This window comes from Suricata suricatta, chromosome 9 (genome assembly GCF_006229205.1).
Source record: "Suricata suricatta isolate VVHF042 chromosome 9, meerkat_22Aug2017_6uvM2_HiC, whole genome shotgun sequence".
In the NCBI taxonomy this organism is placed as follows: Eukaryota; Metazoa; Chordata; class Mammalia; order Carnivora; family Herpestidae; genus Suricata; species Suricata suricatta.
In genome coordinates, this window is record NC_043708.1 from 83,646,921 (window position 1) to 83,669,754 (window position 22,834).

At 39.4% G+C, this 22,834-nt stretch overlaps 2 protein-coding genes across 2 annotated transcripts in view; one reads left to right on the top strand and one right to left on the bottom strand.

Annotated features, from left to right (window-relative positions):
• Nucleotides 1-797: 797 nt before the first annotated feature.
• MFAP1 (microfibril associated protein 1) lies at nucleotides 798-16,006 on the bottom strand. Its single transcript, XM_029951370.1, has 9 exons — nucleotides 15,768-16,006; nucleotides 10,131-10,350; nucleotides 8,197-8,326; nucleotides 7,446-7,633; nucleotides 6,856-6,964; nucleotides 6,596-6,756; nucleotides 4,969-5,128; nucleotides 1,667-1,756; nucleotides 798-1,571 (listed from the first exon to the last, which is right to left on the bottom strand). Exons 1-9 carry the CDS (start codon nucleotides 15,844-15,846, stop codon nucleotides 1,389-1,391), a joined length of 1,320 nt encoding a protein of 439 aa, XP_029807230.1. The 5' UTR covers nucleotides 15,847-16,006; the 3' UTR covers nucleotides 798-1,388.
• Nucleotides 16,007-18,141: 2,135 nt separating this feature from the next.
• WDR76 (WD repeat domain 76) overlaps nucleotides 18,142-22,834 on the top strand; it is a 75,030-nt gene continuing 70,337 nt past the window's right edge. The window contains exons 1-2 of the mRNA XM_029951355.1: nucleotides 18,142-18,241; nucleotides 18,875-19,285. Coding sequence (XP_029807215.1) covers nucleotides 18,182-18,241; nucleotides 18,875-19,285 — 471 coding nt within the window. The 5' untranslated portion in view covers nucleotides 18,142-18,181. The remainder of the gene's footprint in view (nucleotides 18,242-18,874; nucleotides 19,286-22,834) is intronic.

Below are 22,834 nucleotides of genomic sequence, written 5' to 3' on the forward strand. Positions count from 1 at the left end.
CTTATGGTGCCTGGGTGACTCAGTTGGGTAAGCGGCTGACTCTTGATTGTGTCTCAGGTCATGATCTCAGGATTTGTTAGATTAAGCCCCACTGGGCTCCACACTCACAGCAAAGAGCCTGCTTGGGATTCTTTTTCTGCCTCTCCCCTGCTCATTCGTGTGCAGAGGGGCACACGCTCCCAAAATAAACTTTCAGTGGCTTATGCTCATTTTGTTTCTAGAGTTAACTCTTAGGTTGTATTCCTCCCTGGCCCACACAAAAATGACCTATACTCATCTTTATGGGTTTATTACCCCATAGTAATTTATACTCATATTTTTATTTTAGGACATTTAGAGATTTATGAGTGTTTTCTCCCAATGGGGCATTTAAAAGATTGTAAAAAGACCTTGGCTGCCTAATTTTTTTTTTTTAATGTAATTGAGAAATTGCCTTTCCACTGATTAAATGTCATTCCTTACAACTCCTAGGACTCCTAGAGCTCTGCCATGTGCAGGGTGGTTATGTAGTAAATATTAAGTGGAAAATTACTGAAATTAAGTGTAGCATGATGCCATTATATTGCAACTGGGAGAGCACTGTGCTGTCCTTGATGCAGAAGCTGGGCATGGAGAAGATACTGGTAAGTACTTGGCTTCCACATTTCGTGGGTCAACATTTGTTCTAAATACAACTATAATTTAGAAAGCAAGGAGAACCATACACATATCTGCTCATGGAGTAAATCTGGGTGCCACTTAGAATACAGCCTATCTAGCATGAGTTGGTTTCTGAGATCAATGTGATGATCAAAATGTTAAACACTCTGCCCAACAATTCTCTGCTTTTATTTTAGTTAACAGGTAGATTCTTGTTAGCTTGTACATTTTATTTCCAGTATCATAAAAAACCTCTTTGTATATGATTCTTTTATTTCTTGATACACATACATAAATGGATCAAAAAATATGTTCACTTAGAAAAACTGACTCCAACCAAAAATGTAAAACAGTTATCCGTGAGATTAGATTTCCTATAAGGTAGCGTTGTCCACTTAATATGCCCATGTTTCTAACCCAATCTAAGAAGGTGGAAAAAGAAACCTGAAATAGTCCCAAGTGAATTTGGGAAGGAAGGCAGAGAAGTGAGGAAACCTAAGATTTCTCAGAAATGGTTTTAAGTGGGGAGCCTCTAATCCTATCTGGATAGTGCTTTTCTATGGGTTTCTCAGCATGAATCCAGACCCCACAAAGCACCTTCAAAGACCGGGTTACCCAGTGTCACAAGTATGGCAATAGGTCCAACAGGCTGGTAGAGGGGCCATGTAAATAATGGTAAAATCAAATCAAGGACCAGACGCTGAGACGTCCCCTTATGTTCCTCAACTGGAAGAATAAATAGTTGAACTCTAAGTAGTTTTCCGCTTCTTGGCAGATGGCCGTTCAAATACATCTCGTACTCCAGCTGCCTTCTGTTTAAAGAATTTTGTGTTCTGGGCACTCTCTTGGCCCCATGCTGAGTCAAAAGAGGTGGTGTCCTGATCCACAAGGTGGGTGTATTTGGTGCGACCAGAGCGCCCGAAGTTCTTGACCTGAAGGAAGGATAGATGAGTTATACCACAAAACATCATGTCCTAGGCCTCAATACATTACTTCGTTCTCGCTTGTTCTTAAGGTATGCCATTACCTGCATGACTTTGGGAAGAATGGTTTTGTTGAAATGATCCTCCAGAGTAGGTGCACTGAAATCTCTCTTGTATACTTCTTCATCCTCATCCTGTAGAAAAGAATCTTATTAACCTTGTGGTTCTTATTTCCCAATAGTCAAATCACAAATTTATTAAGCCACTACAAGGGACACAAAGAAGGTACTGAACCTATTCTTCAAGAGCTTACATCTAGTTGAGGAGATACTTTTTTCCTTTGTGTTGTCTTTTTCTTTCCTAAATGTAAACCTTTCCTGAAGGTTGGCTATATTCTCTCTGAATTCATTATGTTCATTCAGTCATATGACTTCAACTTTATGTATAAGCCTTTCAAATCTCTGCTCCTGAATTTTCTACTGCCCATTATATATCTTACCTTGGATATTCTGATGGGACTTCAGACTCACATCTTAAGTAAAAATCACTTCCCTAATCTTTTCAAATCAGTCTCTAACTTCTCCCATAAGTAGGAACATTTTCTTAATTACCCAGAATCAAAATTTGAGTAATCTTTGTGCACAATAAGTTGCCGTTAATTTTTTTAAATTTGAATCTTTAGTTAACATATAGTGTAATAATGATTTCAGGAGTAGGTTTTAGTGATTCATCACTTAAATATAACACCCAGTGCTCATCCCACCGAGTGCCTTCCTTAATGTCCATCACCCATTTTTTAGAGAGTGGGCAAGAGGGTTGGGAGGGGAGGGAGGGACAGAGAGAGGGAGAGAGAATCTCAGGGAGCCTCCGTGCTGAGCCAACGTGGGATTCTGTCTCATGACCCTGAAATCAGTTGGACGTTCAACTGACTGAGTCACCCAGGCACCCCACCACTTCTTATAAGTTCCCATTATCTGGGTCATCGTGTTTTCTTAGAATCAATCTTACACACTGTGACTAGATTTTTTCTAAAACACTGTCATACATTTGCCACACTCACAAACTTTCAGTGGTTCTGTTTTGTTAAGTAAACACAACTCTGTAATAGCCAAGGCCAAATAACACAGAGCTTTAATCTATCTCTCCTTGCAATTTCCCTTTACAGATTATACTTTTTGCCTTCAGTCCTAGTCCTTTCACCTGGAATGTCTTCCTACTACTGAAGTCAGAAAGCTTACATATCTTAAATATCACCTTCTTTATGTCATTCTTTTCCATCACTTACAAAATAAAATATCTCCCTTTTCAGAAGTCCCACAGTATTTTCACTTGTTCTTTTGTTATAGTTTTAGTATATATTTGCCTTAGCCCCATTTTTCAGTTGTAAGCCATCTGAGGGCACGAATTACATATCCTCTAGCAGTGTTAAACAGTAGTGCTTTTGAGGTGCCTAGTTGGCTCAGTTCTTATCTCAGGGTCATGAGTTCAAGGCCCATGTTGGGCATGGACCCTACCTCCAAAAAAAAAACCCACAAAAACTAGAAGTGCTCTTTACACAGTAAATGCTCTAAAGGTTAACTATAAAAAGTAACTGTAGAGAATAGCTTCAAATCAACATATTAGTTAAAACCATAATGTTATGATACAAATTACAGACATATGCTGAAGGAATTAAAACAGCACCATCTTGGTTAAGGAAAGCTTTGTGGAAGAGTGGAGTCCTTCAACCAAACACACTTTGGGAGTATTCTTTTCTGTTTTGGAAAGGATTTAAAGATAAGAGTTTTTGTGAGATCTACTTTTCTGCTTGTTAGAGGTGGAGAGTCTCATTTAATCTCAGAAGATATTTTAACTTCACTCTCCTCATCCAGATGAGAAGAGTTTATTGAATATGTGCACCAAAAGACTTTCAGGTAACCCTTTCCTTGTGTACTTAGTCAGCAATGCAACTGCTTCTCTAAGAAGTTTGATTATTAAAGTTGCTGAAATGAATAAGTAATGATACTTTAGGATTTTGAAGCAGTACAAGAAGTAGTCCATAATCTCCACAGGCTCCAATCTAGAAATTTACATGGGTGGGGGCACCTGGGTGGCTCAGTTGGTGTGTCTGACTCTTGATTTCAGCTCAGGTCATGATCTCACGGTCATGAGTTTGGGCCCTGCACTGGGCTCCGCACTGACAGTGTGGAGCCTCCTTGGGATTCTCTCTTTCCCTCTCTCTTTGCCCCTCCCATGCTTGCTTGCTTGCTCGCTCTCTCTCTTCCAAAAAAAAAAAACCAAAACAAAACAAAACAAAAACTTAAACCAACCACTACATGGGCTGGAAAACTACAAAATAAGTGAACATTTCCTACAGAATAGACTGAAATTGATTTTGGAGGGGAAGAAGGAACCCTCTACTGAAGTTTAAAAATTTTATTGTTATCTACAGTGAAAGGCAGGGATTTAGCTGCAGTGGGGGATATTTAGGGTTTGATATACAGCATTTGAAAATAATTTTTTTAATGTTTATTTTTGAGAGCGAGAGCGAGCGAGAGAGAGAAAGACAGACACGCACAGAATCTGAAGCAGGCTCCAGACACTGAGCTGTCAGCATAGAGCCCGATGTGGGGCTTGAGATCATGACCTGAGTGAAAGTCAGATGCTTAACCAACCAAGCCACCTGCTCCTGAAGAAACTACTTTTTGATACAAACTCCTTTAGCATCAGGAAATAATTTAACAAACCACATGGTATTATGGTAATAAATACAATCAGTTCTCCCATTCTCCTTCCTGACATGTCCCTATTAAGGAACTATCACTGGTATAATCTAAATAATTTGGAAGAAGTTTTCACTTTATAGGGTTAAGAGGGTCTATTACTGATCTTGTTCATTATAGGAAGAACAAAATCTTGATGATACTACACATATGGCTGATTAGCCATTTTTTTGGTTAGGCTAAAGTCACTTCCTGTCAGCTCAGAATGAAGTGAATCAAGTTTATGCCTCCCAAATATGAGATAATATACAGCTATTTGTAGAGCCTGATTTTTGCATAAGCAAAATTTCTCATGTGGGTATGAATAGTGATATCTAATTGGTTGTGGGGCTCTAACCAGTCTAGGATGTATCTATGTAGATCACTATCTCTGTATTTCAGTTCCTCAATTCTTCTATTACATCATTTCCTCCTGAGAGCGGGGGCCAAAAGAGAATAGTTGCTGCTACTTCTAAAATCCTGCTACCAAATGCTTTTTTCTATTGGGTTTATATTCTTCAGAGACAAAGAGCAACTAAGAAAACTGACCATTGGCAAGTGAAAGTAACATCCCAGGACAGTTTATTATTGGGAGGGAAAAAAAAACTCATAGGCTTGGAGTTATTTCTACAGACCAACCTTCCTATTCCCTTTTCACTTCTTACCATGAAGAAGGCACCCCGGTGATAATACTTCTGTAAGAACTTATATTTGCCCTTCACAGCTTTATTGGTAATGACTTTGCCATTTGCCCGAAGCTCAGCTCGTCTCTCTTCCTCAGTCAGGTTGCGCATTCGTTCAATTTCTGCTTTCTCCTTCTCAAGACTGTACAGAGAACAAAACCGTATCATTCCAGCTTCAGAAAAACCCAATTACCTGAACATAACGCAGTCGCACCTCCTTTCAAGCATTATTTACCTTCTTTAATTCTAGCCATTGCCTATTAGGAATTCCGATCAGGGGACCAAGAAATAAAAAGTTGATGTGGTCTTCATTATTACAAACTTCCCAAAGTTGTTTCTAGCCTTTAAAGGTTCAGGCATCCTATGACTGCTCGATTTTGCAATGTTAGTAATTCCCTTTCCCAGAAAAAAAAAAAAAATAAATAAAAACAAAATAAAAAAATAAAATATAACAAAAAACAAAAAAAAAAGAAAAAAAAAAGAAAAAAAAAAGAAAAAAAACAAAATAAAAAAAAATAAAATAATAACAACAAACAAACAAACAAAAAGATGTAATTCCCTTTCCCTAAAAAGCCTACTTGGCTCTTAAAAAATCCTAATTTAAGATAACCGTGTTAAGATTTTGCTGGCATTTCTTTAGTAATCCTATATATACTTACATGTGACAAACCAAGAGTCACCATCATTAAGTAGATTGCTATGATTTTAACCTTTTTGGGAGAAGGGGGTCATCGATCCCCTTTTACCAGAAAAATACAAATGTACACACAATTTTGTATACAATTTTTAAGAGTACACGAACCCCTTGAAACCCAGGATAAAGACCTTAGAAACTGCAGGCTGAGAACAGTTTTCTAGTGATGGTTTCCCTTTGCAATCTGGGATTACCCTCTCATTCCTAGTAATTTTCAAGAATGGGTGATGCAGCTCAGAAATTATTTTACTCTAACTGGGACTGTAGTAAATTATTTAAATGCCATAAATTCTTCCCCTCATAAAATGCATTGCCCCTTTGCAGAAATGACATGTAAACCTCAAAGACCTTGCCAGTTTCCCCCTTTACCTTCTTGGAATATTGCCATTAGATTGTTACATAAGGAAGCCAGTCTAGCCCACTGAAGAAGTGAGGCATTCTAGCTGACAGGATTAACAATGGACACATGAATGAAACCATTTTGGACTTTCTAGCCCAGTAAGTCCTCTAGTTGGATACAACTGTCTGAGAGAGCCCAGGTGAAACCAGCAGAGAAACTGCTTAGACAACCTCTGAAGCTGTGAGGAATAATCAATTGCTTTAAGTCACCAAATTTTGGGTTGGGTTTTTAAGCAAGAACAGAGAACTGTTAACAGTGAGTAATTTCTGTGTGTCTACTAGGAAACTACAGGGAATATTAGCTGGCACTCTATCACAGAGAAACACTGAGAAAGTGTTTCTTTTCCCTGATTTTACTGTAATAAGCCACATTCTAGTTACAGGAAACTCACCCAGATGCATGAACCCTAAAGAAAGCTAGACTGGCATTCACTGTAGGTGTTGAGTCTCATAGCTACTCTTCTAGGAACATGTCCAAATAGCGGTATTAAACTCTACGCCCATCTAATTACTCACGCTTCTCGATCTTCTCTGTCCCTCTTGATTCTCTTTAGCTCCCGAACTTTCCATGCCTCATATTCTTCCTCATCATTTTCATCATCAGTATTGAGAGCATCCAGGGCAGCCAGGGACCGCTTGTTCTCCTCCAGTTCTTTCTTGGTCTCTTCTTCTACAATCTGGGGAAGGAGAACGACTTAACTGTTGGACTTCTTTATTTTCCTCAGACAAACCTAAGCACACTCCTTGCATGTAATTCTCACAGTCACTCCCAGTACCTTGAGTGTGTACTTGCGCCTCTCCTCAGCCATGCGTTTTGCTTCCTGCTCCAGCTCCTTTTGTTTCAGTGCTTCAGCCTCACGTTCTTGAACTGTTACTCTGTCCTTCCTGCAGCAGAGAGGTCCTGTTAATTGTCCAAAGCCCTTAGAGTGGAACTCTTTGTCCTCTAACTCAAATCCCATCCAAATCAGAAAGCCCAACAATCAACAGGTCTTATTATTTGCAAAGAACCAAAACTGGGAGTTACCTCGGGTATTTAGAGCATCATAATTCCATTCATTTTTGAGAACTGCCTGACTAGTAAGGAACCTTCTGGACTATAAGTAGTAGGATTTCTCGCCATTAGGAAAGGAACAGGAATTTGCTCTTCAAGTTTAATTTTGTACTTAGGCAGATTATGTGCTCTTTAACTGGAAAGAGAGCTGTGAAAGCCAACTCGGGCTCTCTGCTACCTCTAAGATATTCCTCAGCAAATATTCTGCACAGGTAAGGATTTGGGTAGAAGACTTTCACTTGGTGCTAACATTTCAGAAAAGCATTAGATAGAAAAGAGGATTCTATTCTCAGACTTGGTTTGTAAGATACTTACTTTCGAATGAAGACAGGCTTAAGGCGAGGTTCCATCTCATCTTCACTGTCTGTGTACTCTTCATACTCAGATTCTGATTCTGACTCTTCCCCAGAACGTCCCTCATCTTCCACCTCCATGACTTCCATCTCTTCATTTTTCCTCTCCTGTGCTCGCTGACGCATCATGCCACGGCGCCGTTCTATTTCCTATCAAGCCATATGTCCAAGTCAGTCAGCCCAATGACATGTGCTCTTGTTTTTCCCTCATCAAGCTTAATAAATTCTGATACAACTAAATATAACATAGCACCATTTTCTTTGTGTGTGTGGGGGGGTGAGAGGGAGTGAGAGGGAGAAAGAGAGAGTGCAAGTGAGGCACAGAGAGAGAGAAAAGGAAAGAGAGAGAGAGGGGGAGGGAGAGAGAGAGAATCCCATGAAGGGCAGAGAGAGAGAGAGAGAGAGAGAGAGGGAGGGAGGGAGGGAGGGAGGGAGGAAGTGAGAGGGAGAGAGAGAGAGAATCAGAGTTTACTCAAAGCAGGACTCAAGCTCACCTGACATGGGACCTCACAAGCTGTTAGATCATGACCTGAGCCGAGGTAAAATGCTTAAAAGGCTGAGCCACCAGGGACCCAGCACCATTTTATTTTCAACTCTATTTGCAACAAACAGGAACAATGGATCAGAAGTCTGCCAAAAGCAGCAAGCTTATGCCTTTAGACTCCAACTTTTTGGTGGAACTAGAAAGAACTTCCCATTTTCCTTTTTTATACCTCATCATCAATTTCTTCCTCTTCTTCTTCACTGCTATCTTCTCGTTCCATGCGCCACGCATCTCCTTCTACTTCTGAGTCACTTTCTCCTACCACTTCAGGTTCCACTATTTTCCGATGTCGAGCCAATCTGAAAAACAGAATCCTCAGGTGTAACACCAATGTCACAAAAACAAAAAAGCACCACCCACATTCCTGAGTTGTATACCACCTGGATGTGATGTTTGATTTTATTAATACTGAAGTCTTAAATACCATATGATTTCACTCATGTGGAATTTAAGAAACAACAAATAAGTGAAGGGAAAAAAATAATATAAAAAGCAAGAAACAGACTCTTAATTATAGAGAACAATCTGATGATTACCAAAGGGGAGAAGGTTGGAAATATGGGTTAAATAGGTGATGGGGGTTAAGGAGTACACTTGTCATGAGCACAGAGTGATGTATGGAAGTGCTGAATCACTATATTGTACACCTGAAAATAACAGAACACTGTATATTAACTCACTGGAATTAAAAATTAACAAAACAAACACAACTGAAGTCTTGAGGGGGAGAAAGTGAGGTGCAGGTAAGAAAAACTAATTCAGAGTGTCAGAGCAATGGAACTAAAGTGTACTGTGTCAAGCGAAGTAAGTCAGAGAAAAATAAATATCATATGATTTCATTCATGTGGAATTTAAGAAATACAACATGAACATAGTGGAAGAGAAGGAAAAGTAAGAGAGGGAGGTAAACTGTAAGAGACTCTTAAATACAGAGAACAAACAAAGGGTTGCTGAGGGGTCGGAGATGGGCTAAATGGGTGATGGGCATTAAGGAGGGCACATGTTGGGATGAGGACTGGGTGTTAATGTAAATGATGAATCACTGAATTCTACTCCTGAAACCAATACTACACTGTATGTTAATTAACTTGAATTGAAATAAAAACCAACCAACCATAATTAAACCAATATAGATATACCATTTTGCAATTCAAACTGCTCAAAAAACCCCACAAAAAAAAACAAAAAACAACAAAGTGTCAGAGGAAAGAGTCAAGTTAGACCTACAACATTAAATGTAAGCTGAGGCATCATGAAGCACTGTAACAAACATGGATGTGCCGGTATTGCTTTGTAGCTCAGGTGGTTCAGTTTCAACATTAGATCACACTAGGTTTCTTTTCAGTGACACTGTATCTTTATGAAACTGGATTTTTGGTGGCTCCTGTATAAAAAGTACTCCAAAAAGATCGATGTGGTACAGGAAATGAGAATGATAGTGCCAATCTGATTCCAAAGTTTGAGAAACTGTCAGTGTCCAAGAGGCACACAAACCCCACTAATAAGTGATTATTGTTATGTAAAAATGAAATAAAAAAACATGGGGCACCTGGGTGGCTCAGTTGGTTTAAGCATCCGACTTCAGCTTAGGTCATGATCTCATGGTTTGTGAGCTCGAGCCCTGCGCTGGGCTCTGTGCTGACAGCTCTCCACCCCTCCCCTGCTTGTGCCCTGTCTCTGTCTCTTTCTTATATAAAAAATAAAACATTAAAAAAATTAAATAAAATGAGTGAGTGGATTAATTCAATTTCTCCAATTTTAAGACTCCTCTCAACAGACCAACCAATGGTCTGTGCTTTCTATTACCTTAGTGAGTTAATTAGGGCCTTTGGACCAGAGGTAACTTGGTGTTTACTGGCTGCCAGTTGCTGGTTAAATACCTTTGGTCATGTTATTTTCCAAACCCCTTGTGTCTTAGTCTCCTCATTTGTAAATCGGGATATAGTACATACCTTATAAGGTTACTAGGTAGATTACATTAGGAAATTTACTTGAACAGTGCCGGGCACATAGTAAGTACTGTTCAACTATTAGCTACTGTTGTTTTCTTATTAAGTAAGCTGTAGGGGTTTAGGTCCAGGGAAACATAACCCTAGTCATTACCTCTCTTCCACATCTTCACTAATACGGTTCTGCAAACGCCGCAGTCGAGGGTCGCTGGATGAATCCTCCTCCTGTTCCTCAGGCTCTGCTTCTTGTTCTTTGGCTTTCTTGATGAACTGAAATTCTTCATCCTCCTCATCTGAGGACTCCATAGGGGCATAGTCTGGCCTCTTTCCCGACACATAACGTTTTACCTTCACTTTCTCCATCGAAATCTCACCTGGGTGATAAAGATAACTTATGTTTCAGTAGCCTCTTTCCCAATGTCCTTCAACCTCTGCCTTTGCAGGTGAAGCTCTGAAAGAGAAGAGAGCCACTATCCAACCATCTATTCATCTAATGGTGTTTTCTTCTTTTTTATTTTTATTTTTTGTAATGTTTGTTTTATTTTTCAGAGAGAGCGAGCAAGAGAGAGAGTGTGCACAAGTGAGCATGAGTGGGGGAGGCGCAGAGAGAGACACACAGAATCTGAAGCAGGCTCTAGGCTCCGAGCTGTCAGCACAGAGCCCAATGTGGGGCTTGAACTCAGGAGCAGTAAGAGCATGACCTGAGCTGATGTCAGACACTTAACTGACTGAGCCACACTGGCGACTCATTCTTTTCTTTTTTTTAATGTTATTTTTAATTTATTTTTGAGAGAGAGGGAGAAAGAGTATGTGCAAGTGGGGGAGGGTCGGAGAGGGGGGACAGAGGATTCAAAGTGGGCTCTGTGGTGACAGCAGAGAGCCTGATGTGGGGCTCAAACTCAGGAACTGTGAGATCATGACCTGAGCCAAAATCAGACACTTAACTGATTGAGCCACCAGGTGCCCCATAACATACGATTTAAGGTTTATATATTTTAAGTTACATCATCTTAACAACATATATTATGCTTAATGATAAATTAGAAGCATTCCTTTAAAAAACAGTGGGCAGGGGCGCCTGGGTGGCTCAGTCAGTTAAGCGTCCGACTTTGGCTCAGGTCATGATCTCACAGTTTGTGGGTTCAAGGCCTGTGTCGGGCTCTATGCTGACAGCTCATAGCCTGGAGCCTGCTTCAGATTCTGTGTCTCCCTCTCTCTCTCTGTCCCTCCCCTGATCACACTGTCTCTCAAAAATACATAAATGTTAAAAAAAAAATTTAAAAAATAAAAACAGTGGGCATCCTTAGATTGTCCCTATCACACTGTCTAGTCAACATCTTTGTTACGGTTCTAATTAGGGTAATAAGAAAAAGAAATAAAGGTAAGGATTGAAAAGGAAAAAAAACTCAAAATTTACAGACTATTATTATATAGAAAATATAAGATTAACAAACAAGCAAACTAAAAATGAATTCAGGGAGAATGCTTAATAAATGTTGGATAAAAATAAGTGTACCTGTACATTAGCTACATAAATTAGAACACAAAGTTTAAACATACAGGGGTACCTGTGTGGCTCAGTCAGTTAAGCATCTGACTTTTTAAAAAAAATTTTTTTTAAATGTTTTATTTATTTTTGATACAGAAAGAGACAGAGTATGAGAGGGGGAGGGTCAGAGAGAGGGAGACACAGAACCGGAAGCAGGCTCCAGGCTCTGAGCTAACTGTCAGCACAGAGTCTGACACGGGGCTCGAACCCACGAACGTGAGATCTGACCTGAGCCGAAGCCGGAGGCTTAACCGACTGAGCCACCCAGGCGCCCCAAGCATCTGAGTCTTGATTTTGGCTCAGGTCATATCTCACAGTTTGTGAAACCGAGCCCTGAGTCAGGCTCTGTGCTGACAGTGTGGAGTCTGCTTGGGATTCTCTCTCTGCCTTTTCCCCACTGTGTGCACTCTTAAGTGCTCGTGCGCATGCTCTCTCTCTCCCAAAATAAATAAATAAATAAACTAAAAAAAATACTATTTACAATACTAACTAATCTATAAGATACCAAGGAACAAATTCAACAAATGATGTACAAGGCTTCTTGGAGGAAAAATATACCATTATATTGGAAGATCCAAAAGATCTAAATAAATGGAGAAATATATCCTATTTAAGGATTAGAATATGACAACTGTGCCCAAGTTAATCAATAAATGCACGTCCTGTAATTTTAATGCAATTCCATTCACTGCTGTCCTCAGGCTAATTCTAAAATCACATGGAAGAATAGGAAGCCAAAAAGAACCAAGGGAATTCTGAAGAACAAGGTGAGGCCAAAGACCTTAACACACCTCACCAAAGAAGATACAAAGATGGCAAATAAGCTTATTTGCTTCAAATCATATGTCATCAGGGGAATGCAAAATAAAACAATAAGATACCACTGCACATGTATTAGAATAACCAATCTGTTATCAGAGCTACAGAGCTCTGATAACACAAAAGGTTGGTGAGGATGTAGAACAACAGCTCTCATTCATTCCTGGTGGGAATGCAAAATGGTACAGCCACTTAGGTGATTTCTTATAAAACTAAGCATACTCTTACCATATGATCCAGCAATTGCACTCCTTGGTATTTACCTAAAGGGACTGAAAACTAATGTCCACCCAAAAACTTGCACGCTGATATTTATTTAAGCTTTTTCATAATTGCCAAAACTTAGAAAGAACCAAGATGTCCCTCACTAGGGGAATGGATAAACTATGATATGTCTAGACAATGGAATATTATTCAATGCTAAAAGGAAATGAGCTATCAAGACATAATAAGAAACTTACATATTACTCTGTGAAAAACAATTTGAAAAAGCTATACAGTGTGTGATTCAAAATACATGACATTCTGGGAAAGGCAAAACTAAGGAGACAGTAAAGAGATCAGTGGTTGCCAAGGGTTGGGCTGGGGAAGGGATGAATAGGGAGGGCACAGAGGAGTCTTAGGGTAGTGGAACTACGGTGTATGAAACCATAATAATGGATGTATGTCATTAAATGTTTGCCTAAACCCAGAGAAGATACAATGCCAAGAGTAAACCTTAATGTAAACTATGAGCTTTGGGTGATTATGCTGTGTCAATGTAGATTTATCAATTGCAGTAAATATATCACTTTGGTGAGGGATGTCGATAATGGAGGAGGCTGTGCCTGTGTGGGGGCAGAGGGTATATGGGAAATGTGAACCTAAAAGTTATCTAAAAAATAAAGTCTTAATGAAAAAAACCCAAAAATGGTGAAGTGGGGAAGGGTTTTTGTATCAGACTGCACGGCTTATTTAAACTTACAGTAATTAAAACAATATGTCATTGACTTAGAGGATACATAGAGACCAATGGAACAGATTAGAAAGCAGACAAACCTACATACAAGAGTTTGGTATCTTACAGAAGTGACATTAAAATGCAGTGGAGAATGGATGGGCTAGTTGAACATTGGAGTAGGGACAATTGGTTAACCATAAGATAAATAGTAAAATTAGATCTCCAACACCACACACACACACACAATTCCAGATGGATTAAAGACCCAAGTGTGAAAAACTTACCTTAAACATTTATATCCCTACTGGATAATAAGTTCCTTAAATTAGGATCTGTCTTGCACAATTGTGTATTCAATCCTATTTAGTATATACAAACACTTAGACAATAAAAAGTATTTATAGGAGCATCTGGGTGGCTCAGTCAGTTAAGTGTCCGTCATTTAATTTCAGCTCAGGCCACACTCTCATGTTCAGTTTGTGGGATTAAGCCCAATGTCAGGGTCTGCGCTGACATTGCAGGATTCTCTCTCTCAATATAAATAACAAAAACATTAAAAAGAAAAATATACTTTGAATATCTATAATCTCAGTATAGGGAATGGTTTCTTACACAATATACATACAGCACACGCTATAAAAGATAAAGTTGATAAATCTGAGAACACTAAAATTAAAAATGCCTATGAAACAGAAAACTCCAAAATTAAAGTGAAAAGATAAGCCAAAAAAACCAAAACAAAATGGGAAACAGATGTGATAGATTTGGGACATAGAAAAACAAACCAAGTAGAAAATAGGTAAATGACAGAAACAGGTAATTCAGAGAAGAGAAAACCTAGAGAATTGATAAATATATGAAGATGCCTTATCTCACTAGTAATCAGGGCAATGTAAATTAAAATAATGAGATGTCATTTCATACCCATTAGAGTAGGCAAAATTAAAAAACCTGATATAACTAAGTATAAATATGTGGGGAAATACAAACTCTTCATGCTCTTACAACCCACGTGGAGAGTAACTGAAAATGGCCAGTTATGGGGCACCTGGGTGGCTCAGTTGGTTGTGTCCAACTCTTGACTTAAGCTCAAGTCATGATCTCATGGTTTGTGAGTTCCAGCCCCATGTTTGGCTCTACACTGACAGCACGAAGCCTGCTTGGGATTCTCCGGCTCCCTTTCCCCAGTTTGAAAATAAATAAATCAACTTAAAAAGAAAGGAAATAGCTAGTTATATTGATGATGAACTTCTAGGAGTCTACCGTAGAGAAATTCTTACAGAGTGCACTAAAGAGACACATTTAAGAAGAACAGCTACAGGGGGTGCCTAGCTAACTCAGTCAGTGAAGGAGGAGACTTGATCTTGGAGTCTTGAGTTTGAGGCCCACATTGTGCAAGAGTTTACTTAAAAAATTAAAAAAAGTAGTGCCTGGGTGGCTCAGTTGGTTACAAAATTAAAAAAGTGACAACTACAGCACTGTTTGTAAGAGGAGAAAAAACAACTAACTACTCAGTAGGGAGTAAACTGACCTAATTATACAAAGGAATTCATAAATAGTTAAAATGAAGTAGATCTGTAGGTATCAAAGGATACTTCTCAAAAGTCACGTTGAATTAAAAAAAATAAAATATCCGAGTTACACAAGAATAGGTACAGTTTATTTAAAAAAACAACAACAAAAAAGATCTGATACTATTTTCCAAAATCCATCTTGAAAACAAAAATAGACTCTTTAGTTTAACTCCCCTAACAGGTATACATACTGTTGCTTCTTCTATCTGCCCTGGAATCTTATCCATCCGTTAAGGATCGACTTCTTCAAGAAGCTTTCCTTGATTAACCAATTTGAAGAGTTTATTCCTTCTCTGCCCTCCCACATCGTTTGGTTTATATCATCTATGTGAGAGGAATCACAGGTGTCAGACTGCACACTGCTTAGAATGTGCCTCTTTTTACACATCTCGCATCTACAATATGAATTTCTTAAGGTTAACGGTATTGGCTTACACAAGTCTGTATTCAATTTAATACAGTCACTGCGTTGGATGAAAGGAATAAAAAGTGTAAAAAGACCTGGTTCCTGTCTCAAGGACGTTATGAGCTTGTGATGCAGTAGAGAGAGACAGACACATACAATGTTAAGAGTTATAAAAGCAGCATAAACAGGTTGCTATATTTAACAAAATAGGGCTGTATCCCGCAAGCCGCTGTGCAAAAGCAGGCATTCACTATGTATATTAGTATAATTTATACATGAAGTCCAAGGAAAGAGGGATGCTTGGTGTGAGGGCAAAAGACAGGCGATAGGAACAAGATGAGCAACGCGAACAGGTGCGAGTTTGAGGAGAAAAGTCGAAGAAGAAACACGGGGCAGGGAAATCTTAAGGGTTAGTGGGCTTGTGGTGGTCTGTCTTAGTAGGTTTGGAGTATGCTGAAGAAGGCGGAGGTAAGATCCGACTGGAAAACGGCTCAGCACAGTACCTTTCTCATTGCGAACCGGGACGGCCCCAGCCGTAGACTGAATGGGCGGTTGTTTCATGAGTGCGCTTGGGACCGACATGTTGATGGCAGCGACGGTGACTCCCGAAACTTCAGGGATTCCAAACAGTGAACGGCGACAATGTCAACAAACAGAAAAGCTCTCTTTTCCTGAAAGCTCTGGACACGGCCGTGCGACAGACAGAAACGCCACTTACGGCTGAATTAGAAAAACCGGAAATACGCGACCAGAGGATTGTGGGATTGTGGGCGTCTACCACTAGAAGGTCGTGTGTGTGTTACTGCGCATGTTCACAGGTTTCTCTAGCGTCCTCAGTGTCGCAGTGTTTCGACGGAACTTCTGGCGGGAAATTGCTTCCCAGTGGGATTTGCTGTTAAACTCCTGTGGCGAGGAAGGTCCGAATTAAGAGATCACTCTTGTTAGGTTGGTTTGAAGCTGACGAAAATGGGATAGTGATGAATAAGAAGTTGAGTAGATAGTGAAGGGTAGTTTGTCCAGACTGTTGAAAACTCAGAATTGGAGTTTAAGGAGAGTAAAAGTCCTGCTAATAGCACATGATTAGTTCAGTTGATGAAGCTGAGTGGGATGTGGTAGGATAGTTTTTGGTCATGCGAAGGCAGGTGGTGGTGATTTAGGCTATTGCTATTTTTAAAAAATCCCCCAAGGGTCCTGGAGTGATGTCTGAGGTCAGAACAGCGTACTTTAACTACAGTGTTTTCAATTTCTCAAGACCCTCTAGTAAAACATTCCTGGCTAGACAGTGTATTTAAGTCCATAAGTAATTATTAAGTACTTGATGTGTTTACCGTGCTTAGCTCCCTAAGGAGTATGGAATATTGTCTAAAGGTTTAAATTTTATTAGAGAATTCTTCTGGTGCATATAGAATCTTAACAGAAGCAATCACAGTTTACTAGCCGGGTTTGTAAACAATATTGGCTGATTGTAAGTCAGAATACATTTCACCGTAGAAAGCATTTAAAAAAAATTTAATGTTTTGTTTATTTTTGATACAGAGAGAGAGACAGAGCATGAGAGGGGGAGGGGCAGAAAGAGAATGAGACACAGAACCGAAAGCAGGCTCCAAGCTCTGAGCTAGCTGTCAGCACAGAGCCTGACGCGGGGCTCGAACCCACGAATGTGAGATCTGACCTGAGCCAAAGTCGGAGGCTCAACCGACTGAGCCACCCAGGCACCCCTAGAAAGCATTTTATAAGTGCTGTGGTAGAGAGAGATGGAACACCATGAACAAAGTCTTGAAGTTCAGAGATAGCTTGGTATATAGCACACACTATGAAAAGTTTGAATAATTTTTATTACCATGAAAACTATGAAACTATAAACTGAAAAGTTTACTAGTAATTTTTGAGTCAAGGATAGGTGAAAGTTAGGCAGGAATGGAGGGCCCTAAAGTTACTGTTAATAGGAGTAGTTCTCAAATTATTTCACCTGTGTTACATTGGGTCTAGGCTGAGAGAGGAAATAAAATTGGGCAAATCTTGAGCCAGGAAGAGTGGAGGGCCCAGGTAACCAACCAGGGAAGTAGTTTTGGCATAGGTAAGGATCTTGAAAATAGAGTACATAGAAATTTATATTTTGAATTTAACAGCTCCAAAACTGTGCTGTCCAGACAGTAAATCTGATTGGAAAACAAATCTTTTGGCACATGGCAACCCAATGGGGGGAAAATAAAGGTTAATATGGCTGTGACTAAAAATCACAGGGCACTAAAATCTTATGTTACTTTGTGATACAAAAATGATTTCACAACCTTTCCCCAGCCTTTGGGCTTTATAATATGATCAATATTAGGATCTTAGTTAACTGGTGGGCAGATGATGAGGTAAAATTTAAATCAATTTATCAACTCTTGAAAAAAATAAAAATACTTCCCTACTTAGGAAGAAGATAGTATGGTAGCCATAGGGCCCAATTTTCTGGTGATGGGGTTATAAGGAACCAGGGAGACCAGGTAAAGGGTACATTATTTCGATTTTCTCGCCTCTCTATCCATATGGCATCAAAGTGCGTCTGAATCTTTTCCAGGCTCCCATTGCCAGTCAAGGTGGTTTTTCCTCAGCAAAAGCGTCATTTTTTTTTCAAAGCGAGATATTGGCATGAACATCATCAAAACTACCAGGATCCAAGGTAAAAATGTGGATTCAGTCCAGTCGCTTCCCCTCAAAATTTGAATTTTGGCTGTGGCCGATGAGCTTGACGCATTTAGAGACTACCGTAAGGTCCGCTAGCCGAGGCCCCTCCGCCGGCCAGCTGGCGTCAGAGCAGGCCTGCGCCGCCGCCAGGGCCCCGCCCCCGCCTGCTGCTCCTCCCCTGCCCCTCCCCGCCCCTCCCGCCGAGCTCTTGGCGGGAAGAGGCCCGCTGCTGAGCCGCGGCAAGATGGGGTCGCGCTCAGCCAGCGAGGAGAAGGCGGGCTCCAGACAGCGACTCCAGGTGAAGGTGAGAAACACTTGTCGTTCTCGTCTGTGCTCCTGCCTCAGTGTTCGTGAGGGGTTGCCGGGCACAGGTCCGGGAGGACACGAGGACTCGGCATCTTCCATGGTCGCGCTCCAGAACTATTTCCTGCTCCTTGGGGCATCTCTCAACTAACGGGTTTTTCGGGGGTGTTGCTTCAGAAGATAAGTGGGGATTCCTGCCTTTATTTTCCTCTATGGAAACTAGACTCTTAGTGTTGAGGAAGGTTCTTATCAATAACCCCCACAATAGGGGCTGGGTGGCATCAGGGACCCTCCACTTGCTTTTGAAGCAGTTATTGCTGGCTTCCCACTCTGGAAACAATTCCAGTTACTCAAACTGACAGATGCGGTAGTCTCCTTAGTTACAAATGTAGTCATTATATTATTATTAGTCTGCAGACTCATGAGTAAGAAATGCGCCCAGTATGATAATTACATTCAGGCCAATGAATTGGGTGTGTAGATTCTGGTAGGGAAAAACATTTCCTTACAAGCTAACAGTTTGGATTTATGTTTTCGTTATGAATTAAGAATTAGATTTATTTACACAGATCTGTAAGAAGAGGCATGGGATCTAGGGTTCTAATGCTCTGCTTTCTTTTATTGACCTGAATAGGTGAATGAATATAAAGAAAACCAAAACATCACTTGTGTTTCTCTGAGACCAGTACAGACTACAGTTTTAGGAAAAACACCTAAGGTATATCTTGTTCCATTTTCACTCAGTAATTACAAGCCAGACCAAGTTAAGCACCCCAAATCCCTATTGAATAAGAATTTTAACAATGAAGTTGCATGTAAGAAATGTAAGAAGACTGAAATAAGGAAAACTTGCAAGAGGACTTTAACTCCAAAGATGGAAGCCACATCCTCCAAGACAGAATCCACCTTGGAAAAATCATCTTTAGATGTTTATACTGAAAGTAACAAGCAACAACACAAGAGCACTTCAGATACGGTGATTCCCAGTGTGGTTATGGAAAGCATTCAGGATCTAGACAGTGATGAAGATACCATAATAGGCCTGGTAAGAATTTAATTACTAGCTTACTGAAATTTTTATTTTACAGTTTGAAGTTTTGATAAACTAAGGTCATTCGAGGGTCTATGCATATTTTATTGAAATTTAATTTTTTAAATGTTTAACAGATAACTCCCTTGGTTAATATTGTTCTTGGTTTTGATTTGTCAAGGAGATGACTGACTTAATCTTCATTCTGTTTCCCTTTTTCCGCTCTCAGTTTATTGTAATATTTTTGGGTTTACTCATGCTCTATGGTGTCTTGCTCACCTTTACATATTTGTGCACAATGTGTCAGAAGAACTTAGCCTGTGGGACATATTGCATTTGAGTGACCCTTGATATCAGGGCAGGAAAATTATCATTAATTGATTAATATAGCTGAATATTTCCTCTACATACAAAAAGGAGAAAAGTGATGGAGTAGAGAAGATACATGAAAAAAACCCCACATATTCTGTTTAAAATACTAGTTTGAATCAGTTTAAGGAAGTAAGCATCTAATTTTGTGGCTTCTGTTGCCTATCAGGAGTGTTGTACTTTATTTAAACTGACAAATTTTGTGCAATGCAAGATACAACCTTACCACATGTCAAAAAGTTGATGGAACGGAAGGTGATGGTAGAGAAAAAGATAGGATAATTGTGGTGGTGTTCTTCTGAAATAGGAGTTCAGTGTATGCTTTGTTGTCTCAGAGAGAAAAACTAGGACTTGGATGGGACAGTGTGAGTTAAGTATTAGTGCATTGGATTGGGGGTTGAAAGCTTAGGTTTTAGACGTGGCTGCTTCTAAGAAACCTTATGGTTATAAGCAAATTACCTCTACAGTGAGGAAATTCAATAAGGTCAATGATTCTCAAACTTTAGACTGTATCAGAATTGCCTGGAGGGTTGTTAAAACTTTACTGCAGGACTTCATCACTAGCGTTTCTGATTCAGCAGTTTTGGAGTGGGGTAAGGAATTGGAATGTCTAACATGGTTTCCTAGAGATGGTGGTGCTATTGGTCCAGACTGACATTTTGAGAGCCAATGGATTAGATTATTTCTTTGACCTCTTTGACTATAATATTCTAAGTATATGAGGTTATTGTAAAGTAGATTTTTATTTTTTTAATTTAAAGTTTTTTTGGTTAAGTTTTTGATATTTGTATTAAAAATTTTTTGAACATTTTTATTTATTATTGAGAGACAGAGACAGAGCATGGGAGGGGCAGAGAGAGGGGGAGACACATAATCTGTATGCACAAACCACGAGATCATGACCTGAGCCGAAGTCAGACACTTAACCGACGGAGCCACCCAGGTGCCCCTAATTTTAATTCCAATATAGTTAACATACAATGTTATATTAGTTTCAGGTGTACGATATAGTGATTCAACAATTCTCTACTCTACTCCGTGCTCATCATAAATGTACTGTTAATCCCCTTCACGTATTTCACTCATTCCCCTACCCACCTCTCCTCTGGCAACCATCTGTTTGTTCTTTATAGTTAAGAGTCTGTTTCTTGGTTTGTCTCTTTTTTTCCTGTGCTTGTTTTGTTTCTTAAATTTCTTGTATGAGTGAAATCATACCATATGTGTCTTTCTCTGACTGACTTCACATAGCATTATACTCACTAGCTCCATCCATATTACTGTAAATGGTAAGATTTCATTCTTTTTTAATGACTGAATACTATTCCATTGCATATATATACCACATGTTTTCCTTTTTTTTTTTTTACGATTTAAAAATTTTTATGATTTAAGGGATTGGGTCAGAAATTAGGACATTAGGAGTAAGTACTGGAACCAGTCAAGTAGAGTCATAAATAAATGTTCAACATACGTTTTCTTAGGACAAACTGAAAGATCTAACATTCTAACATGTTTTATAGGACATTTCATTCTTTTCTCTTCATTAGTCATCTTTTTTGAGTTAAAATGACTAAGGTTTTGTGGTACCATGCTTTTGCAGACAATATTTTATTTACAAGCTTATTTCTTCTCCACATGAGGGGAGGCTTTTGTCACAGCACAGACATGTGTGTTGGCCTACAAGTCTAGAATTTTATTCTGTTTTCTGGGAAACTTGGAAAATTTTATCTTTCAGCACTTCTATTAAATGTTTTAACTTCATAGAGAATTTCTCTTTTTTTTAATTTTTTTTAATTTATTTTTGAGAGACAGAGAGAGACAGTGCAAGCAGGGGATGGTCAGAGAGAGAGAGAGGGAGATACAGAATCTGAAGCAGGCTCCAGGCTATGAGCTAGTGGTCAGCACAGAGCCTGGTGTGGGGCTTGAACCCACGAATCGTGAGATCATGACCTGAGCCAAAGCTGGACACTTAACCGACTGAGCCACCCAGGCGCCCCGAGAATTTTTTTTTTTAATGTTTTATTTATTTTTGATACAGAGAGAGACAGAGCATGAGAGAGGGAAGGGGCAGAGAGAGAGGGAGACACAGAACCGAAAGCAGGCTCTAGGCTCTGAGCTAGCTGTCAGCACAGAGCCTGACGTGGGGCTCGAACCCACGAACGTGAGATCTGACCTGAGCCGAAGCCAGAGGCTTAACCGACTGAGCCACCCAGGCACCCCGAGAATTTCTTAATAGTTTGCTTTATTTTAAGTTTTGAAAACATTTTGGGCTTACAGAAGAGTTGCAAAAGTAATAGAATTCTGATATATGTGTCTTTTACCCAAGCTCCTATTATGTGAATATCATACATAACCACAGAACACTCATCAAACAAATAAATTAACCTTGGTACAGTAATATTAACTAAAGTACAGGCTTGATTAGGATTTCACTTTTTAAAATTAATATCCTTCTTCTGTTCCAGTATCCAGTTTAGGATTGCATAGTGCATTTAGTAGCCATGTTTCTATAGTCTCCTTCAGTCTGTGACAGTTCCTTAGTCTTTCATAACATTGGCACTTTTGAAGAGTACTGGATAGTTATTTTATGTAATGTTCCTCAATTTGAGCTTGTCTATTTTCTCATGATTATATTAAGGTTTTGCATTTTGGGGGAAGGATACCACAGAAGTGAATGTGCCCTCCTTTGTGCATCATATCTGGGTGTATGTGACGTTGATATATTTTACTGGTGATGTTGACCTTGATCATTTGGCTAAGGTGGTATCTGTCAGGATTCTCTAATGAAAATAATATTTTTCCCTTCATAATTATTAAATATTTTCAGGGAGATAGTCTGAGACTATGCATGTATCTGATTTCTATCATCAAGCATATATTGTTTTATTGAGATATAATTTACATCACATAAAATTTACTATTTAAAAGTATACAGTTCAGTGGTTTTAGTATATTTACAAGATTGTACAATCATCACCACTGTCCAGTTTCAGAATGTTTCTTTTACTATGAAAAGAAACCCCTGTCAATTAACAGTGACTACCAACTCCCCCACATCCCTAAACCAGCCCTAGAAACTACTAATCTACTTTCTTTCTCTGTAGATTTGCCTTATGGACATGGCATATAAATGGAATCACATAGTACATGGCTTCTTGTGTCTGGCTTCTTTGACTTAGCATAATGTTTTTAGGG